The sequence below is a fragment of the Amphiura filiformis genome, chromosome 19, assembly GCF_039555335.1.
Source record: "Amphiura filiformis chromosome 19, Afil_fr2py, whole genome shotgun sequence".
NCBI lineage: Eukaryota > Metazoa > Echinodermata > Ophiuroidea > Amphilepidida > Amphiuridae > Amphiura > Amphiura filiformis.
In genome coordinates this window covers 33,618,865-33,637,209 of record NC_092646.1, presented here as the reverse complement: position 1 = coordinate 33,637,209, position 18,345 = coordinate 33,618,865, and the positions used below count along the sequence as shown (strand labels likewise).

General features: G+C 35.8%; 1 protein-coding gene across 1 annotated transcript in view; it reads left to right on the top strand.

The window, feature by feature from the left end:
• Positions 1-6,024, top strand: part of LOC140140517 (uncharacterized) — a 36,573-nt gene extending 30,549 nt beyond the window's left edge. The window contains exons 15-16 of the mRNA XM_072162276.1: positions 1,453-1,597; positions 5,717-6,024. Coding sequence (XP_072018377.1) covers positions 1,453-1,597; positions 5,717-5,880 — 309 coding nt within the window. The 3' untranslated portion in view covers positions 5,881-6,024. The remainder of the gene's footprint in view (positions 1-1,452; positions 1,598-5,716) is intronic.
• Positions 6,025-18,345: the final 12,321 nt, after the last annotated feature.

The following is an 18,345-nucleotide window of genomic DNA, read 5'->3' as shown; positions in this document are numbered from 1 at the left end:
TTGTTTCTTTCTTTGTATCTTTGTTAGTTTGTCCGGGCGGAAGCAAATTCATTAATCCACTCTCCAGCTTAAACGCTATCACCGATCAACTTCATTATTATGTCTTCAGAATCTTGGCTCCTATACTTTGTACATAACCTGGCTGTCTGATAAATTTGTGTATCGGTCCCCTGGAGCTACAGGGTTTTTGTGTATCGGTCTGTAACCTCTTCATAGAGTACACAGTTCATATACTTGATATGCAGAAATCACCATGTATGTCTATTTAGGTGTGATTTTTTTTGCCATTCCATGACCAAGAATCACATTTTTGACCAAAAATCACATTTTTGACCAAAAATCACATATTTGACCAAAAATCACATTTATGACCAAAAATCACATTTTTGACCAAAAATCACATTTATGACAAAAAATCACTTTTTTGACCCAAATTCACACATTTGACCAAACACATGTCTGAAAAGAAATCACATTTTTAAGCAAAATCAGGTTTTGACCAAAAATCATGTTTTTTACTAAAAATCATGTTTTTGACCCAAAAAAAAGATTCTGAAGACATAATAATGATAAAATTGGACGGATATTTTCGCATGACACCAGAATTTATCGATCTCGCTAGAGTTTTCAAATATCACGCTCGACTTCGTCTCGCGTGATATTTGACAACTCTAGCTCGACCGATAAATTCAGGTATCACGCTCAATCCATCCAATTTTATATCAAACTTGGTATTATGATAGCAGGGAATAAATAAAGATTGGGAAGCGTCACTCGAAGATAAATGTAATAAAACTATGGATGCCGCCATTACCCTGCCATCGCGTAGGCCTGGAACACTACCGCGATTTCTACCGGCTGCATCGTTCAAGAAATAAAATTACCTGTGAAAATCACGGCTTGCTGCAACCAAGGTTGGACTTTTTCAAGCCTGCAACAGCATATTTTTTCAAATGTTGAATAGCTGTTTTTAATACTTTTAATAATATTTTTAGCGCATCCATTAACTTAATTTATTAAATACATGCTGGTACCAAATTTGTGATTCCCGGCAACTTCTGTATAGCATACCGTAGCGTGCAAATTTGGAGAATCAGCGAATCACTGTCAACCCCTTGATGATAGTATATGATGGCCTCAAGTGGTGTATAGTTTTGTGGGGGCCACCTTAATTACAAACCGCGTAATTCTAGTTTTACTGTAAGAGAGAGTATAAAAATTTCCCTTAAAAAGAAAATGGTTTATAAAAGGCAAACTTTACCCAGTGATGTGCAAAAAACAATTGACCAACATGCTATATAATGCTTTAATTTTTGAGAGTTACCTTGTTTCAGGCAGCAAGGGGACATGCCTGGTCTTTGCATCACCTCTGGTTCTTATTCAGCCCAGGGTTAGATTAATTGACTTGATAAAACCTAGTGAAAACGGCCTACTTCTTTAAACCACATGCAGGTCTTCAGAGGTAACAGAGACAATCATACGCCAGTGGAGCAGTTTTTCCCGACAGAAGTCCAAGCAATAGCAGTAAGGATTCAACTGCTGCAAGACAAATGGCACCAATATCCCGCCTTGAGGTTTGAGCTGCTCGGCGAACCAGGTGATTGCATTATTTTTTTTTTCATTTTTAATATATATATATATTTGTTTTTGTATAAACAAGGACTATTTATGATGTTAAATAAACTAAGATGCAAAATTGTAATGATTAATTAAAAATGTAATCATGGTTTTCATTAATCAGGAAAAAAAATTCATATGATACTGATGATAATTTTGGACCTAACAGCTCAGGATTCCTATCTAAATAACTCTTAAGGTCAATGCATGTTGCAGAATCTTGGTAAGCGCATACAGATGGCAAACATTACCATCCTGCTACTGCTAGCTTTTGTCCTGTGTTTGTACATTGTGTTTGACCAGTGGGGTAGCCAGGGGTGTGGTGCCCATGCTCATCATGGACCATCGGTACATCTTAGGCCATTGGTACACGACAGCTACACTTTTACCATAAGTAGTTGACCTTGTGGGCTACATAAAAATGCCTCATAGTAATTGAACTGGAGTTGCTTTTGCAGGAAAATGTCATCAAACTTTACACAGGGTCCAATTTCAAAGTTGCTCAAATTGTATTTAAACCCATTCCATTTCAGAAAATGTATAGTTTGACCTATCTAGGACGTACCGTTCTTGAGTAATAACCAAAAAGGTCAAAGGTCACATTTTTGGCTCTATGGGGGTCCAAATACTGTTTGGCAAGAAGGTCTTTAATTTGGAAGGCTATGGACCACCTAGGCTACTCTGGAAAAATGGTTAGACTTCTCCAAGCCTTATATAACACCTCTAAAAGTGCAGTAAGAGTGAATGAAGAGCTGACAAACTGGTTCACCACTCGAACAGGAGTCAGACAGGGATGTATTCTCTCCCCAGCTGTTTAACATCTTGCTGGAACTGGTCCCACGCCTAGCTATTGAAGATGTCAGCATTGGAATTACAATTCAAGGACAGCTCATCAACAACCTGAGATTTGCCGATGATATTGTTTTACTGGCTGACTCTGAAATTAACCTCAAACTCTAGTCGACAAAGTACACAATGAAAGCATGAAGTTTGGTCTGACCATAAACATCGCTAAAACCGAAGTCCAGGTGATTGGTAGAGAAACAGCAAAAGCCACCATATCCATTGGAAATTCCACCCTTGAGCAGGTGGAATCATTCATCTATCTAGGTGGAGTGATCACTGAAAAGGCAAGCAGCGAGAAGGACACAAAAGGAGAATTGGCTTGGCCATGGGCATCATGCAAAAACTCAACCCCATCTGGAAATCCAAAGAAATATCCACCATAACAAAATTGGAATTGTACAAAGTACTTGTGCTTTCTATAGCAACCTATGCCTCTGAAGCCTGGACAATCAAAAAACGTGATGAGCAGCGACTTCTGGTATTTGAAATGGCTTGTCTCAGAAAAATCCTGGATGTTACTAGAAGGGACAGGATTAGGAACACCTCAATCAGAGACACCCTTGATTACCAGTGCACTGTAATGAACAAGATCCGTGCAAAACAGCTGTCCTACTATGGCCATGTGAAAAGAATGCCTCCATCCAGATATCCAAAAATCGTATTAGAAGGAAGAATCACAGGAAACGAACTAAAGGAAGACCCCAATGCGCTGGATGGACAACATCAAAGCAAACTGCAGTGCAGTGGGAATCCAATCCGTAGTAGAAGCCGGTCGGATGGCAAACAACAGAGCTGAGTGGCGAAGCATAGTGGCTAGGCAGCTATCTCCAGGACCTACCTGTGTCATGGGAGGAAAGCTTTAAGTGAAAAAAGTGAAGGGGGGTCAAAAACATCAAAGTGCTCCGATTTTACTATAAGAGGTGTCAAAATGTTTGTTTTTATAAGGTCACATGTCATATGGTGGGACCCCAAAATAGTGGGAGGCGTTACATTTTTCTCTCCTCTTTCAGATTTCACTTGTTGGTACAGAGCTATTCTTTGTCCAATTGCATAAGTTTGGGCTCATTATACAGCTTGATTATTCTACTTTTCAAATATGTTTCACAATTTGAAATTATCATTTGTTTAATTTGTGAAAAATATTAAAATGTTAACAAGGATAAACCTGGAGGATAAGCGGTGGAGGAGTATATGCAATCTCTATGAAAAATATTGTGGAAACATAATATCTTTTTGATTTTTAAATTTTATCATTGCCAAATTCTGTGCTATTCATGTAAATCATATCTCAAATCAAAGCTTGTTCATTCATTATTCATATTCCACTATTAGTTTGATCTATTTCATGTTCACAAGTACTCACTGAGAACCGCAAGTCACAAGACCCACAATTTTCCCTATTGACTACACACAAATGCCAAGATTTTCAGTCACAACACATGTTTTGGCTTTAAATTGTTTATCTTGAGAATTATACATCCTAAGATAGAAAAAGTATACATTTTTGGAAAGCATTTTACCCCAGGAATCTAAATATGCAGTTAAGATAAATGTAGGATACACTCTAAAGAAAATATTTTTAAAATTGTAATCACCATTTGGTGCACAAAGTTACGTACATTTTCACACCCTGTATCACCACTTTGGTCAATCATAACATAGCAAAAGTATACATTTTATTAAAGCTCATAGTGTTGCCTACCACAAAATTAGATTACATTAGAGGTATTCCATATCAGTAGCAAATGCAATAAATTATCAATTTACTAGTAAAATTAATTTTTTTCATGATATCACCCTATATATACTGCGCCAATAAAGTATCCTTACAGTTGGAAAAATAATCACAATTCCCAAACTGAACAATATTGGGGTAAATTTGTTTTTTTAATAGATGCACTAGCTAATCCTGCACATTATGTCACCACATTGAATCCAATGTGACTTCAAGAAGCAAAGTTACAAGCATTTGATTAAACAAAGGTCCAGTTTTGAAAGTGACAAACTGGCCTATTCAAAACTCCACAGACTAGACATGTGGTTTGAGAGTGGTGAATGGCTAATTTATGCGTTTGGCTTTAATTTAAAACAAAAGGAACAAAAGAAAACTGAAACAAAAGAACTTACAAATAACATGCAAGTTATGAAAAGTACAGAGAAGTAAAAACTGAAATAAAAACGGCTTTAAATAACGCTTCATTGAAGAAACTGTGTTGTCTCTTTGTTTTGCTTGTTGGAATCTTTTTGCGCCTTGTATAGGCCAGTTTGTCACTTTTAAAACTTGACCTTCGTCTATTCAATTGCTTGTAACTTTACTTCCTGAGGTCACATTGGATTCATTGTGGTGTCATAATGTGCAGAATTAGATAGTGCATCTATTAAAAAAACAAATTTAACCCAATATTGTCCAGTTTTGAAATTGTGATTATTTTTCCAAGTGTAAGGATACTTTATTGGCGCAGTATATTTTCTTGCACACCCTGTATACCAACATCAATTTTGCATTGATGGATTCCTTGAAACATAAGCTTTCCGAAAATGTATAGTTTTGTTGGAGTGAGATGTATAGACCACTTGACATGTGACGTCATTGCCCGGCAGTATGCGCACGCATTATGGCACTTTCCATTGTTCTTTGCCCTGCAGTGTGCGTGCGCATCGTAGTTTGCTCAGGGCATGTGTATTTTAAATCTCCCACCACATTTCATATAGTACAAGAAAGCCATTGAACAGTGAAGCGGTTCGTTCGAGCATATCAAAAGACTAATCCCTCGCCTATGTTGATAAACATTGGTGTAAAGTGGTCTATAGTTTTAGACATGTATCAATTTAAGTGAAAATGAGGACAAATTATCAAAATCAGTGCTTGTAACGCAAATGTGCCCCACCATATGACACATGACCATAAATCAATTCAAATAATGATAGGGTTGCACCATCTTGGATGTTTCGTTACCTAGGTAACACAGCAAAATAGGTTAAAGGCCGCTCCAAATATCTGGAAAACACATAAGCTCCTAAAGCTGTGTAAAGTTTGTTTGCATAGAGGTGAACAATAACTGAACATTGACTTGATTATATTTTAAGCCTACTTAATTGGGTCGCCCTTGAAAGCTTGCCTGGTCAACAGGATTGGCCTTTAAGGTCAATATGCCTCAATGCCACTTGACACCTCTTATTTGGCCCTTCCAATAATATATTTACATTATAAATTAACAATGGTGTTGATCATGTTTTGGTTTCTTGATTACAGAGCTAGACGTTGGTTTAGATGTGTTGCAGCAGCTCACCGTTACCGACGAAACCACATTGAGATTGAGAGAAAAGCAAACACCAGCAACAGAAGAAACTTATGGAAATGGAATGACTAAGTTTCTGCAAGACTTTTTTAGTCCAAGAGTTGGCCGGAAAACCTAAAATGGAAGCCACACTTAGTGGACTAGACATGTTCAAATTTGAACTTGAACTGAAATCCAATCTCCATGGACCACTGAATCAATTTAACAATGGTGCCAATTTTTCTTAGCATTTTTTTTTAATGGAAATGAATTATGATGTCATAATTTACACATAAAATGAATCTGTTGCATCTACAATGACCTCATGCATGTTGAGGTAGGATACCAGGATAGGATATTTTCACTTGAGGGGCATGTGTAGATCTCTACAATACCCATCTCCTCAGCAAAGAGATATTATATTAAATTTTTTAATAATTTTCAAAGTAAGAGCCTAATACCAAAGATCCAATTTTGGCCCCACATATATGTGGGGCTTATGTTATCATCCAAATGGTTGCCTGCCTGCCTGGTTGTTTGTTTCTTTCTTTCTTTCTTTCTTTTTTTGGCTGTCCGGGCGGAAGCAAATTCATTAATCCACTCTGCAGCTTAAACGCAATCACCGATCAACTTCAAACTTGGTACTGTGGCATGATGTGTTGTATAGTTTTGTGTCATTTATTTGCATATTTATGAATATTAATGAGCTCATTTGCATATTTTACCTACATTTTTCATTAATCCACTCTGCAGCTTATACGCAATCACCGATCAACTTCAAACTTGGTACAGTGATAGGATATGGTGGCCTGATGTGCTGAATAGTTTTGTGTCATTTTATTTGCATATTTATGAATATTAATGAGCTTATTTGCATATTTGCCTTCATTTCCATTAATCCACTCTCCAGCTTAAACGCAATCACCGATCAACTTCAAACTTGATATTGTAATAGTATATGGTGGCCTCATGTGGTGTATAGTTTTGTGTGGGCCACCTTAATTACGAACCGCATAATTCGAAGTTAATGAGGTGACACAATAGCTGATTAGAGATAATTATATAATATTGGATGGCTTTGAATGTGATACGAGAATATACTGTGTGAGCCATGAAAATACAGATGGAGCCGAAGGAGAGTTCAATATTTTCTGGTTAGAGATAATTATATAATATTGGATGGCTTTGAATGTGATACGAGAATATACTGTGTGAGCCATGAAAATACAGATGGAGCCGAAGGAGAGTTCAATATTTTCATGATAAAAGCAGCATTTTCTCGTATCACACAGAAAATAAGCCAATAGTATTATTGTAATAATGTGCCATTTGGAAACCAGTTGTTTAGTGTAATCATTTTCATCATGTTCCGGCCATACAAAACAACAAACTGTATAACTCACAACTGCGAGTTGCGAGCCCCAACATAAAATGTGTGCGCCCGTTCAGTATTTATATAATATTGGATGTCATTGAGGGTTGTATGAGAATATACTGCACGCGCCATGAATGATATTCAACGAGCCGGTACGGTGCAGTTTGATATTGGCTATGACAAGATGAAATACTAGGTATACTGTTATGTATGCAATTACAAATTTTTAGGTCGTCTGAAGGAAAAGACTTCATGGCATCACGAGTTGTGTGTCCGTCCATCCATCCATGTGTGATTTTGGTTACATTTGATCTCATATGAAATCCTATTGCAACCATTATGTTTTGATGAGTCCAAGTGTGTGAAAATATAACGTCCAATATTTTGTAACTCATAGCGCAACCAATAAATATGGGCTCGGTCAATCCAATTTTATATCAAACTTGGGTCATAGCTGCACTATGGGAACATCATCTATTGGTGGTGTTCAAGGTCATATACTGAGGTCAAAGGTCATCTGAGGTCAACTTGTATTAGGCTGAAAATAACGAGTTGTGTGTCCGTCCGTGTGTTTTCCGTCCGTCTGTGTTTTTGGTTAAATTTGGATCTCATATGAACGGTTCAAATCCTATTGCAACCACACTTGGGTCATAGCTGCACTATGGGAACCCTCATGTAATGGTGGTGTTCAAGGTCATATACTGAGGTCAAAGGTACAATTGGCTGAAAGTGAAAAAAAAAAGTGTTTCACAAAAGTGCACAAAAATGAATATTATGTGTGATGTTCACTACCCATATCTTCGGACGGCCTATCGGGAACCGCCGTCCCTATTTTTATTGTTTATTTGAAAACATGGTCATGGTCATGTTTTATATCATGAAAGAAAAGTATTTTCATATGGTTAAACCTCAGCAGGTTAAAGAATTTTAAATTTGAATATATATATATCACAATCTATTCAATTTTGGTCAATTTCCTGGGTCAAATTTTAAAATAAGCTCTACCATGCCGGACACCAGTTGTTATTTCGGTCGCTGAATCCTGTTTTAACTTTTGTTAAACTAAAATGGAAAAAAAAAATTGAATATAAATGAAAATAGAAATTTGTTGTACATTGTTGTAGAACATGTCCAAAGATATAAAAATGTTTTTCTTTCATAACATTTTGTAAAGAACCATACCAATTTCAGTAAAACTGTTTTAAATGCAATACGTATTTTGTCGTATTTAAAAAAACCTTGTATTTAAAGGGGCATTTCGTGATCCACAGCATCATCCCCACACTTCACAAAAAAGTTGAGATTTTTATACCATTGGAAACCTCTGGCTACATTATGTTTATGTACACCAGAACGAAATTACAAAAGTGGTCTATGGAGAAGTGTAATACATTTATCATGTATAAATCACAAACGCAAAATCGGAATCAACACAAATTTTTGGATTAAGCTTTTTTGCTGAAAAATATCATAAAAAGTGGATGATAGGATCACAAAATACTCCTTTAAGTTAACTAAATGCATAACATGTGTTCAATTAACTTACCACATGATTATTGTTTAGAGACAGTGTGTATATACATATTGTTATTGTTGTTGCTGGAGAACATGTCCAAAGATATAAAAATGTTTTTCTTTCATAACATATTGTAAAGAACCATACCATTTAAACTGTTTTAAATGCAATACATATTTTGTCGTATTTAAACAAAAACCTTGTAATTATTTAAGGGGCATTTCGTGATCAACAGCATCATCCCCTACTTTTCACAAAAAAGTTGAGATTTTTATACCACTGGAAACCTCTGACTAAATAATGTTTATGTACAAAAAAATTGTTTTGCAAATTTGTATTTCGTTCTGGCACACCAGAACAAAATTGCAACACAGTGGTCTATGAAGAAGTGTAATACACATATGTGACCCCTCGGCACAACTGAGCCTTAAAGTCGCCAATCATCATTTTTGAGATATTCAACCAAAATATTCTGCTTGAAATTAGCTTTAAAATGATGTATATCATGTCTATAGTACTTGATATTTAAGTAGTGAAAAATCAATAAAACAGTCAATAAATCCTTTGTTTCCTATTGTTTATTGTTAAGTTCGATGGATCATATCTCAATAGTGGCACTGGCGACATCCGGGCTCAGTTGTGCCGAGGGGTCACATATCATATCATAATATGCATAACTCACAAACACAAAATTGGAATCAACTGAAATTTTAGGAATAAGGTTTTTTTGTGGATATCTGCTGGAAAATGTCGTAAAAAGAGGATGATAGGATAACGAAATACTCCTTTAAGTTAACTGAATGCATAACATGTGTTCAATTAACTTAACACATGGTTAATTGGTTATTCAACAACTCTTCCTATACCTTTGTACAGGAACGAACCGTTGTTAATCCGTGATGATTCCACAGTTCAGTAGCGTATACGCGAATGCAAGGTTACGCGTACACGTTATGCATGAGCGCGTAAAATTCGTCATGCCTGGAACGTATGCGTAAACATGTACTCTCTTATGTTGACGGTAGCAGCTAAATATTACCGCTTTATTCTTTAGTTTTATTACCGATGTAAACAGAAATACCGCGATCTTCTTGTAAGGTTGAGAAGTGGCAATGACAAATGGACATTCCGAATGCTAGAATAATGTGAATTAGACATCTTTAGCTTGTTTTGTTGTTGAAAGGGATTCAATCATGTTTCACCGTTGTTCATCACCAATTAACAACGATGTGCCGGACGCGAGTTGTTAATCGGTGATGAACAACGGTGAAACATGATTGAATCCCTAATTGTTTAGAGACATTGGGTATATATTATTGGGTTTTTTTTGCAAATGCTGATTAACAGATTGGTAGGTTTCCTGTTGATTTCCAAGAAAAATTATTTTATTTATGTCAAGATTATGGTAAAATATTCTTCAAATGCCAAGTACGTTTATCAAATCGGGTTAAACATGAACAATTATAGAAAACTATATATTAATTCCTAATAATATATATCGTATTGAGATCATTGTACTTGCATAAAAGACTACGACTTTAACTTGAGCTTTGTATAAACTTGGGCTTTGTGTCAATTTTGGCTTTGTTTGCATTACATTTTGGGGGAGATATCTAAAAAAAATCAGCAAAATAGCTCCCAAAATAAATGCATGCTTTTTATATTTTGTTAAGCCTTACTCAACACTATCTTTGCAATTGAAGACTTTGGACTGACTGCAGATCGAGTCCCATATGCAACAGAAAATGACCATGGGTCATACTACTCAGAAAAGTATACAGTACTTGATATTTTGACAACTCATAAATCATATTTGTTGAATTAGTTAGGCAGGTAGAAGTTTTCAAATTAATTTATTTTTTACCTTGGAGTGCACTTTTGCATCCCACTTTAAAAGTTGTGGTGCAATTTAATCTGATGCAAAGCAATTTGAGAAATTAACCTTAGTAACAAGGATTTTGGGCCATGATAAAACAAATATTGAAGAATTTACACATTAGAAGCCCCCATACCGTAAAAAGTCGATAGTTCGCATATGCGCTTACATCGAGTGCTTTTAAAACATGCAAACATGAAGAGCCCCATTCACAAAAGTGTAAAGGGTTTAGAGCAAATCATTGATACACATAGTTATAATTATACCAACAAGTAAACCTGCAAATGTGTGTCTCAACCCCAGCTCAAGTTGGTAAAGCGCCAAACTTTGGTACAACTTCATGTTTTCAAAAGCGCTTGATAATAAGCACATATGCTAACTATCAAGTGTAACGGTATTGAAAAACCTTTGATGCCAACATTGCCTGTTTTATACCAAACTTTTTATACTGAAATAACTATATATTTTTTTTATGTCTATTTGGTGCTGGGATGACAATGTAATAATGATGGTTACTTTTTTTATTAATCAATATCTACATGTATTACAATGATGAACTGGAATGTCAGTTTTGATGAAATTATATCAACTTGATTGAAAAATATACCATCAGTAATAAAATGAAACAAACACAATGTGGATATATTTGCTTTTATTTCTTAGAAAACTTCAAAGTGGCCAGCGTATGAGTACATCATGTACCCAAGATGTGATTTGATAAAGTTAATAATATGGTAGGGTGGTTATTCACTCCCTAAATTCCTTGGATTAAAAATCAATTTATGCAGGGCCGTCGCTAGACAAGTCTGATTGGGTGGGTGTACAGCATATTTTGCCGATGGAAATATTTTTTGCCAATTAAAAATGTCGATTTTTCCTCATATTTTTTTTTAATTTAGTAACTAGTACTAGCACATTCACAATATTGCACAACAACAACATCCAATGTCAGCAACAACCGCACATTTCATTTTCATTTTTATATGACTCTTTGTAATTTGCCAACAAACGTCCGAAAACAGTCACTTTTTGCCAGCAAAATTACGAAGGGGGTGTCTCACCCCACACCACCCCTCTAGTGGCAGCCCTGACTATATGTGATTACGAATAGGGACAAATCCAACATTCGATTAAAACATTTGAATCAAACTATAGATTGAATATTTCAGATTTGTCGCTCACTATATAAACCAAACATTTAGATGATTTAAACCACAAATTGGTAATGCAACATGCTGAATGAACCCATTATTTTCTACTATTTCCACAAATAAATTGGGTTTCTCATAAGACTCATGTTGATCAACTTGCCTCATCGAGGAATTGCTTAGTTGTGATTCTATATCCAACATCTGCTTATAATGCTACAATGCTGGCCATAAGTGTTGGGACGGTTTGATAGGGTAATGTAAATAAGCCCCACACTCCCCGATCAATGTTGAATTCGACTTTTTTGGTCATACGAGCCTTGTGGCACCCAACATTGATTGGTTGGAGAAGTGGGATGGTTGGGGTGTTAGGAAAGTGTTTAGGCTTGACACCAAAGAAACCTCCACTTTATCACGTTAATAATAACGGAAATAAGGTCATACTATAGTGTACGTTTTCCATAAGTGTCCCAACACATTTTGGCCATGGTTGTATTTGAAAAGTTGAAAAAAATCATCTAATTTCAGTTTTTTGCTTATAACTCAAAAAGTAAATATGATATTGACACCAAATTTGGAGCAGTTAGAGATCTTATCATGTGGCTTTACCAAAAAAATTTTGGATGGCTACATTTGAAATTTAGGGACTGGTCACTTAAAATGTCTTAAAACGATATTTTGGCCCTGTCTAAGTTCACTATTCGTCACTTTAACTGTCAAAAACTTGGGTTTTAAAATGGAAAATTATTGTTTCCACCAATTAAAATGTTACATTACAGCTATAGAAGAAAATAAAAGTTATCACAACATCTCGTGATCAAAAAAACAAATAAAGGAATCGAACCCATGCACACTTGTTTTCCCAATTTACCGCAGTCTACCACAAATGAAGCAACAAAATACAGAAAAAAAAGAAGACGGACATTGGCAAAAATTAATAGAGCAGCAATATGATATGATGAAGGATATTGTAAAATAATAACAAAAAGAAAAGAAAAAGATATATAAATAAATTCAGGGCTCGAACCCGTGTCCACTGTGCCTGTGGCAGATGCCGTATCCATTACCACAGAGCTGACTATAACACGTTTGTAACAAGCTTAAACTGTAATATAATGCTATTCAAGATGCATGTATATAAATATACGCTCTACGGACGATAAACAGTCAAACAAATCACACTTTTACGGCATTTGTTTCATTAACTGAATATTTATCATATAGCAGGTGTTGGCTGACATTTATGCCGCATTTATGTCAGTTTGGGCCGGTGTAAAGTGATTTGGGAGAAAAACGAACGATATACACGTTTGTAAAAGAAAAAAGAAAGTAATATTATATAAATTCTTTACTCTTGAAAGACATTATACCGTAGTTTAAGCCCGTTAGTTCATTAGCCCGGACAAAAATGATACTAAATCTGAGCACAGGCGCAGTGGACACGGGTTCGAGCCCCTGAATATTAGATTTCTTTTTCTTTTCATTTTTGTTATTATTTTACAATATCCTTCATCATATTATATTCGTCGTTCTATTAATTTTTGCCAATGTCCGTCCTTCTTTTTTCTTATGTCTACCTATATTTTACTTTCTATACTTACTATAAGTTTCTTTGAAAGCGCTTTAATAAATTTCAGTCATAAAATGTAATTTAAGCCTACTCCTGCCGACTATGATTATATTTACACGATATACTCGTTGCAAATACCACATACGTTTTGATGCAAACGATGAAAATGATTAAAGTTTTGTTTTTTTCTTCTAAAATTAGCTTTTTTTTTAATTTTAAGTATTTTTTTCCCAAAATCACTCTTTTAAAAGACTTCAATCAATTCCTGTCAACAAATATCATGTATTTCTGGTGATTAAATCACTACTCTTTCAAAATAAAACGTCATTTTACGCAAAATACGTAGTTGGCACAGGCTAATAATGTTCAGAACGCACTGTAAAATACATGATATTGCGTATAAAACGTGACCGTATCCCTAAATCACATGAGGAAAATGCAATAATTTTTATATAAGTGAAAAGATAAATAGTTTCTCCGTTTTCATGTAAAATTTGATGAAAATCAAGCTATGGTTGAGGAGATATGGGCCAAAACACACATTTTAAAATTTGATTTTTTGAACATTAGAGACAATGCTGGCCATAAGTGTTGGGACGGTTTGATAGGGTAATGTAAATAAGCCCCCACTCCCCGATCAATGTTGAATTCGACTTTTTGGTCACACGAGCCTTGTGGCACCCAACATTGATTGGTGGGGAAGGGGAGGGTTGGGGTGTTAGGAAAGTGTTTAGGCTTGACACCAAAGAAACCTCCACTTTATCACGTTAATAATAACGGAAATAAGGTCATACTATAGTGTACGTTTTCCATAAGTGTCCCAACACATTTTGGCCATGGTTGTAGCTCTGAAGTGACACCCGGCACCCTACTTAAAAAATTCCATTGTAAATATTTGAAACTGATCAAAAGTAGCATAAATTGTCTTATTATATTTATATTTGATGACTTATATTTGGCCATGTGTTGTGACTTGGGATACCAAATAGGGTGGTGTTGTTTCATATTTTTTTTAAATGGCTTATTAAAAGTAAAAAACTTTAGTCTGTTTCAATGCAATCAAATTAGCATTCATTTTAAAGCCTAGAATGTGCTTTTTAATCTTATCCAAATTAATGTCCTGAGATTTCAAATAAAAAAGTTTGATGTTTTTTATGTTTTTGTTAATGAAGTACCGTAATTGATAAGTGCTGTGGTTTAGATGTTTCATATTGTGTTTCATTAGTAGGGGGGGAAGGGGGATCCGGGCACAATTCTGTCATTTTCCGTGTAAATCGCCCCCAACCATCAAATACACAGAAATGCTGTGTAACTGCTGTGTAAACCTCCACTCTTCAAATCACAGTAAAATCACAGAACTCCCCTAACCTTAGTGTCATTTTTTCAGGGCAAAATACAGGGAAAAATTCCACAAAAACAACAACACAGGATACACACAACACAGGATTACACAGAACAATAATTTACACAGGATTACACAAAAAAAAACAACAACACAGGAAAAAAAAACAACAACACAGGATTACACAAAAAAAAAATTCCTTGCATTTCAACCCACCCCAATCCAAATTACACAAAAAAACCTCCCCCTGCATCTCAAATCAAAAAAAAAAATTGATATTCTACACACAAAAAAATCCCCCTGTATCTCATATCCTGTCTTCAACTATTATGACCTTGAGCTGACCCAAGTAGGGGAACAATCAATTTGTCTAACCGGAAACCTAGCCTGAACGCAACTCGCAAATCCTTGACTAGCACACTTATGTACACTGTTGAGTTGCAGGAAGTAAGACGAAGTGGTTTCATGCTAAGCGGGAAGAATTAATTTGATATGTCTAACCAGGCGGAAACCTAGCCCGAGGCATTGTGGAGTTGAAACTTAATAACACACATTCCTTTGTTAGCATGTTGCCTGATCAACCCTATTTACGTACATTAGGATAGTTTTGCAGGTAATGTTTTGTTGTTGATTTTTTCCAGTTGCCAAATTTTTTGATACAAATTGGGCGACATACCTAAAGGTATCACACATTCCGATCCGACACACACATTCCGATCCGACACAATTTTTTTGAAAATTTTTTTAATTTTTTTCGATACTGTTTGGAATGTTTGTGTCGGATCGGAATGCGGAAATGCTAAACAGTGATGGCGCTGTTATTTTTTACTAGTTAATACCAGCTGGGAGAGGGCACACACTATTTTTAGATTTTTTTTCTAATTTAAAAAAATAATTTAAGAAATTTTGATATAATAAAAAATTTATAATAAAAATGGAAGCGTTTAAAAATATCATAATATCGAAAAAGATATTACTCTCGAGTCAAAAGTTGAAAACAAGCATTTGTTTGTATTTTACAAGGATCAGTGGATTCAACTTAGTTACAAGAAAAACTCAGACAGATTTTACAGCAATCGAACACTTCGAAATCAATACGATGCTAATTTGTGTATTGAGCTTGGAATGATTAACCCAAATGAATATTCAAGAGAGCGATATTTGAAATTCCAACAATCGTACAAAACAGCTTCTAAAAAATACTACTACAAAAAGAAATCTTTGTGCTAATGTCTAGAACGTAGATTTTTTTTTTTTTTTTTTTTTTTTTTTGCTTAAGAAAATATAATTTGTATAATAAAGATAAGATGCCTCGACGTTTAAAAATTAAAATATTACGAACGTTGAAAGAATTTCGCGAATACGCTAAAAAAAACGGATATCGAGGATACTCCAAACTGAAAAAGGAAGAGCTGAGAAAATTAATCAGCAAGCCTCCTCCGGATTACAAGGCGATTAAGGAAGCAAAAAATGAAGAAAGACGGCAAAGAGGAGAGTACACCAGAAAGGAATTAAACACGCTCGCAAAAAATGCCGGTCTCCGAGGATACTCAAAACTGAGCAAAGATGTTCTCAATGAGAAACTCAAGGAAAATTTCATCCTTTTCTCTAACATTCTCGACATCCAGGAACCTTCCAAAGAACCTCGTCATCCATTCAAGACCAAAAAGATCGATTCAGCTCTTAAAAACTTCGTCGAACAGTACACGATTGGTGGACACGATGGTTACGACCCCAACACCTTCTTTGCAACTGTCAAGCAAAGCATCATCAGCCTTTTTTCAAACAACAGACAGAAAAAAGTTCTTTTGGTTCTCAAGTGTCTGTTTGAAAAAACAAACCTGCAAACTGGTGAAACTGATGCTATAAGTAGCGCATTTCGTTCTACCACGAAGGAGATTCTAGCAGGTACGGATCTCGATGATTTTTACGAAACCACGACGAGTCAAATTCTAGAGAATATCGCCACATTCCAAAACAGTGGGAGTGGTTGGATATTCAAGGAGATCGTATCCCTAGAGATTCACATGGCCAAGTACCAACCGATGCAAGGAGCTTCATATATTCCACTTCCAGAATTTTTAGCCGAAAAGCAAGCGATCATCAATCTTAAAAATAGCGATGATCAGTGTTTCAAGTGGGCTATTACTCGAGCCCTCAATCCAGTTGACAAAAATCCAAATCGGATTGATAAAAAGCTTAAAGCAAAAGCGGATCTCCTCAACTGGGATGACATCACATTTCCAACCCCTCTTTTAGAAATTGACAAGTTTGAAAGGAACAATCCAACAATTTCCGTAAATGTAGCGGGATTTACTCCAAAGGGTTCGTGCAGAGACGCAAGGTATGAACATCTTATCTCTCCCCAAGAAAGAGCCCCACATTGGTCGAGAGCATCACGTCGATCTTCTTTTGTTTTCAAACAATGAAACCAAGCACTATTGTGTGATTAAGAGCATGAGCAGACTTCTGCATGGACTAAAAACTAAAAAGAAAGTAGAACACTTCTACTGCAAAAACTGCTACACACCCTTCACTTCCAAAGAACGTCTAACAGTGCATGAAGATCTCTGCCATCTTTATGAGACTGTGAAAATTGAAATGCCTAAAGTAACAAAAGACGGTGATTTTTCAACTCAGTATTTTAAACACCTTTTCAAGTCACAGAGTGTCCCATTTGTCATCTACGCCGACTTTGAATCCTTTACGAAACCGATTCAAACCTGTCAGCCAGAAGTTCTTCAAAAACAACAAAATACCAAAAGCACGAACCTTCGGGCTTTTGCTACTACATCAAGTGTTTCGATGATTCCGTGTACTCTCAAGATCCGGTTGTATACACCAAACAATCTGAGGATGAGGACATATCCCAAATTTTCGTGAACAAACTTGAGGAGAACATTAAAAAAATGTACGACAGGTTTTGGAAACTGGAAAACAATCCATACATACATGCAAAAAATATGATCATTAGTCCCAAAGAACAAAAGATCTACGAGAAGTCCACACACTGTCATATTTGTAAGAAATCTCTAACCCCAAGTAACACCGTTAAAGATCACTGTCACTTTACTGGAAAATTCAGAGGAGCCGCTCACAATCAGTGCAATCTTGCTTACAGAGTACCAAAGTTCATTCCGGTATTTTTTCACAACCTTTCGGGTTATGACTCCCACCTTTTCATCAAAAATCTTGGTAAGACAGAGGGTGAAATTGACTGTATTCCAAACAACGAGGAAAAGTACATCACAAAAGCAAAAAAAATCGTGGTAAATTCCTTCGTTCCAAAAAGAGATCCTATCGATCAGGAAGACACTCACTGCTATATTTGCGAAGACCCTCTAACCCCTAAAGACAAGAAAAATCCAACTGTAGCTGATGTGTCATTTCCTAAGAAAGAATTCTTAGGAGCAGCTCACAAAAACTGCATTAAACCGGTCGATATCAAATATAAAATCAGGTTTCTTGATAGCTTTAAGTTTCTGTCTGCTGGCTTGGATAAACTCGTAGCGAATCTTTCAAAATTTTCTGAAATTTCAAAATTTTTTGAAGATGAAAGGTTAGAACTTCTTCTGAGAAAAGGAGTATACCCTTACGATCACGTCAACTCTCTCGAGAAACTTCAGGAAACTAGTCTCCCTTCCAAAGAAGCGTTTTATTCCAAGCTCAACGAATCGGAAATTTCCGACGAGGACTATCAGCACGCGCAGAATGTTTGGAATACCTTCAAGATGAAAACCATGAGGGAGTACCACGATCTGTATCTCAAGTCGGACG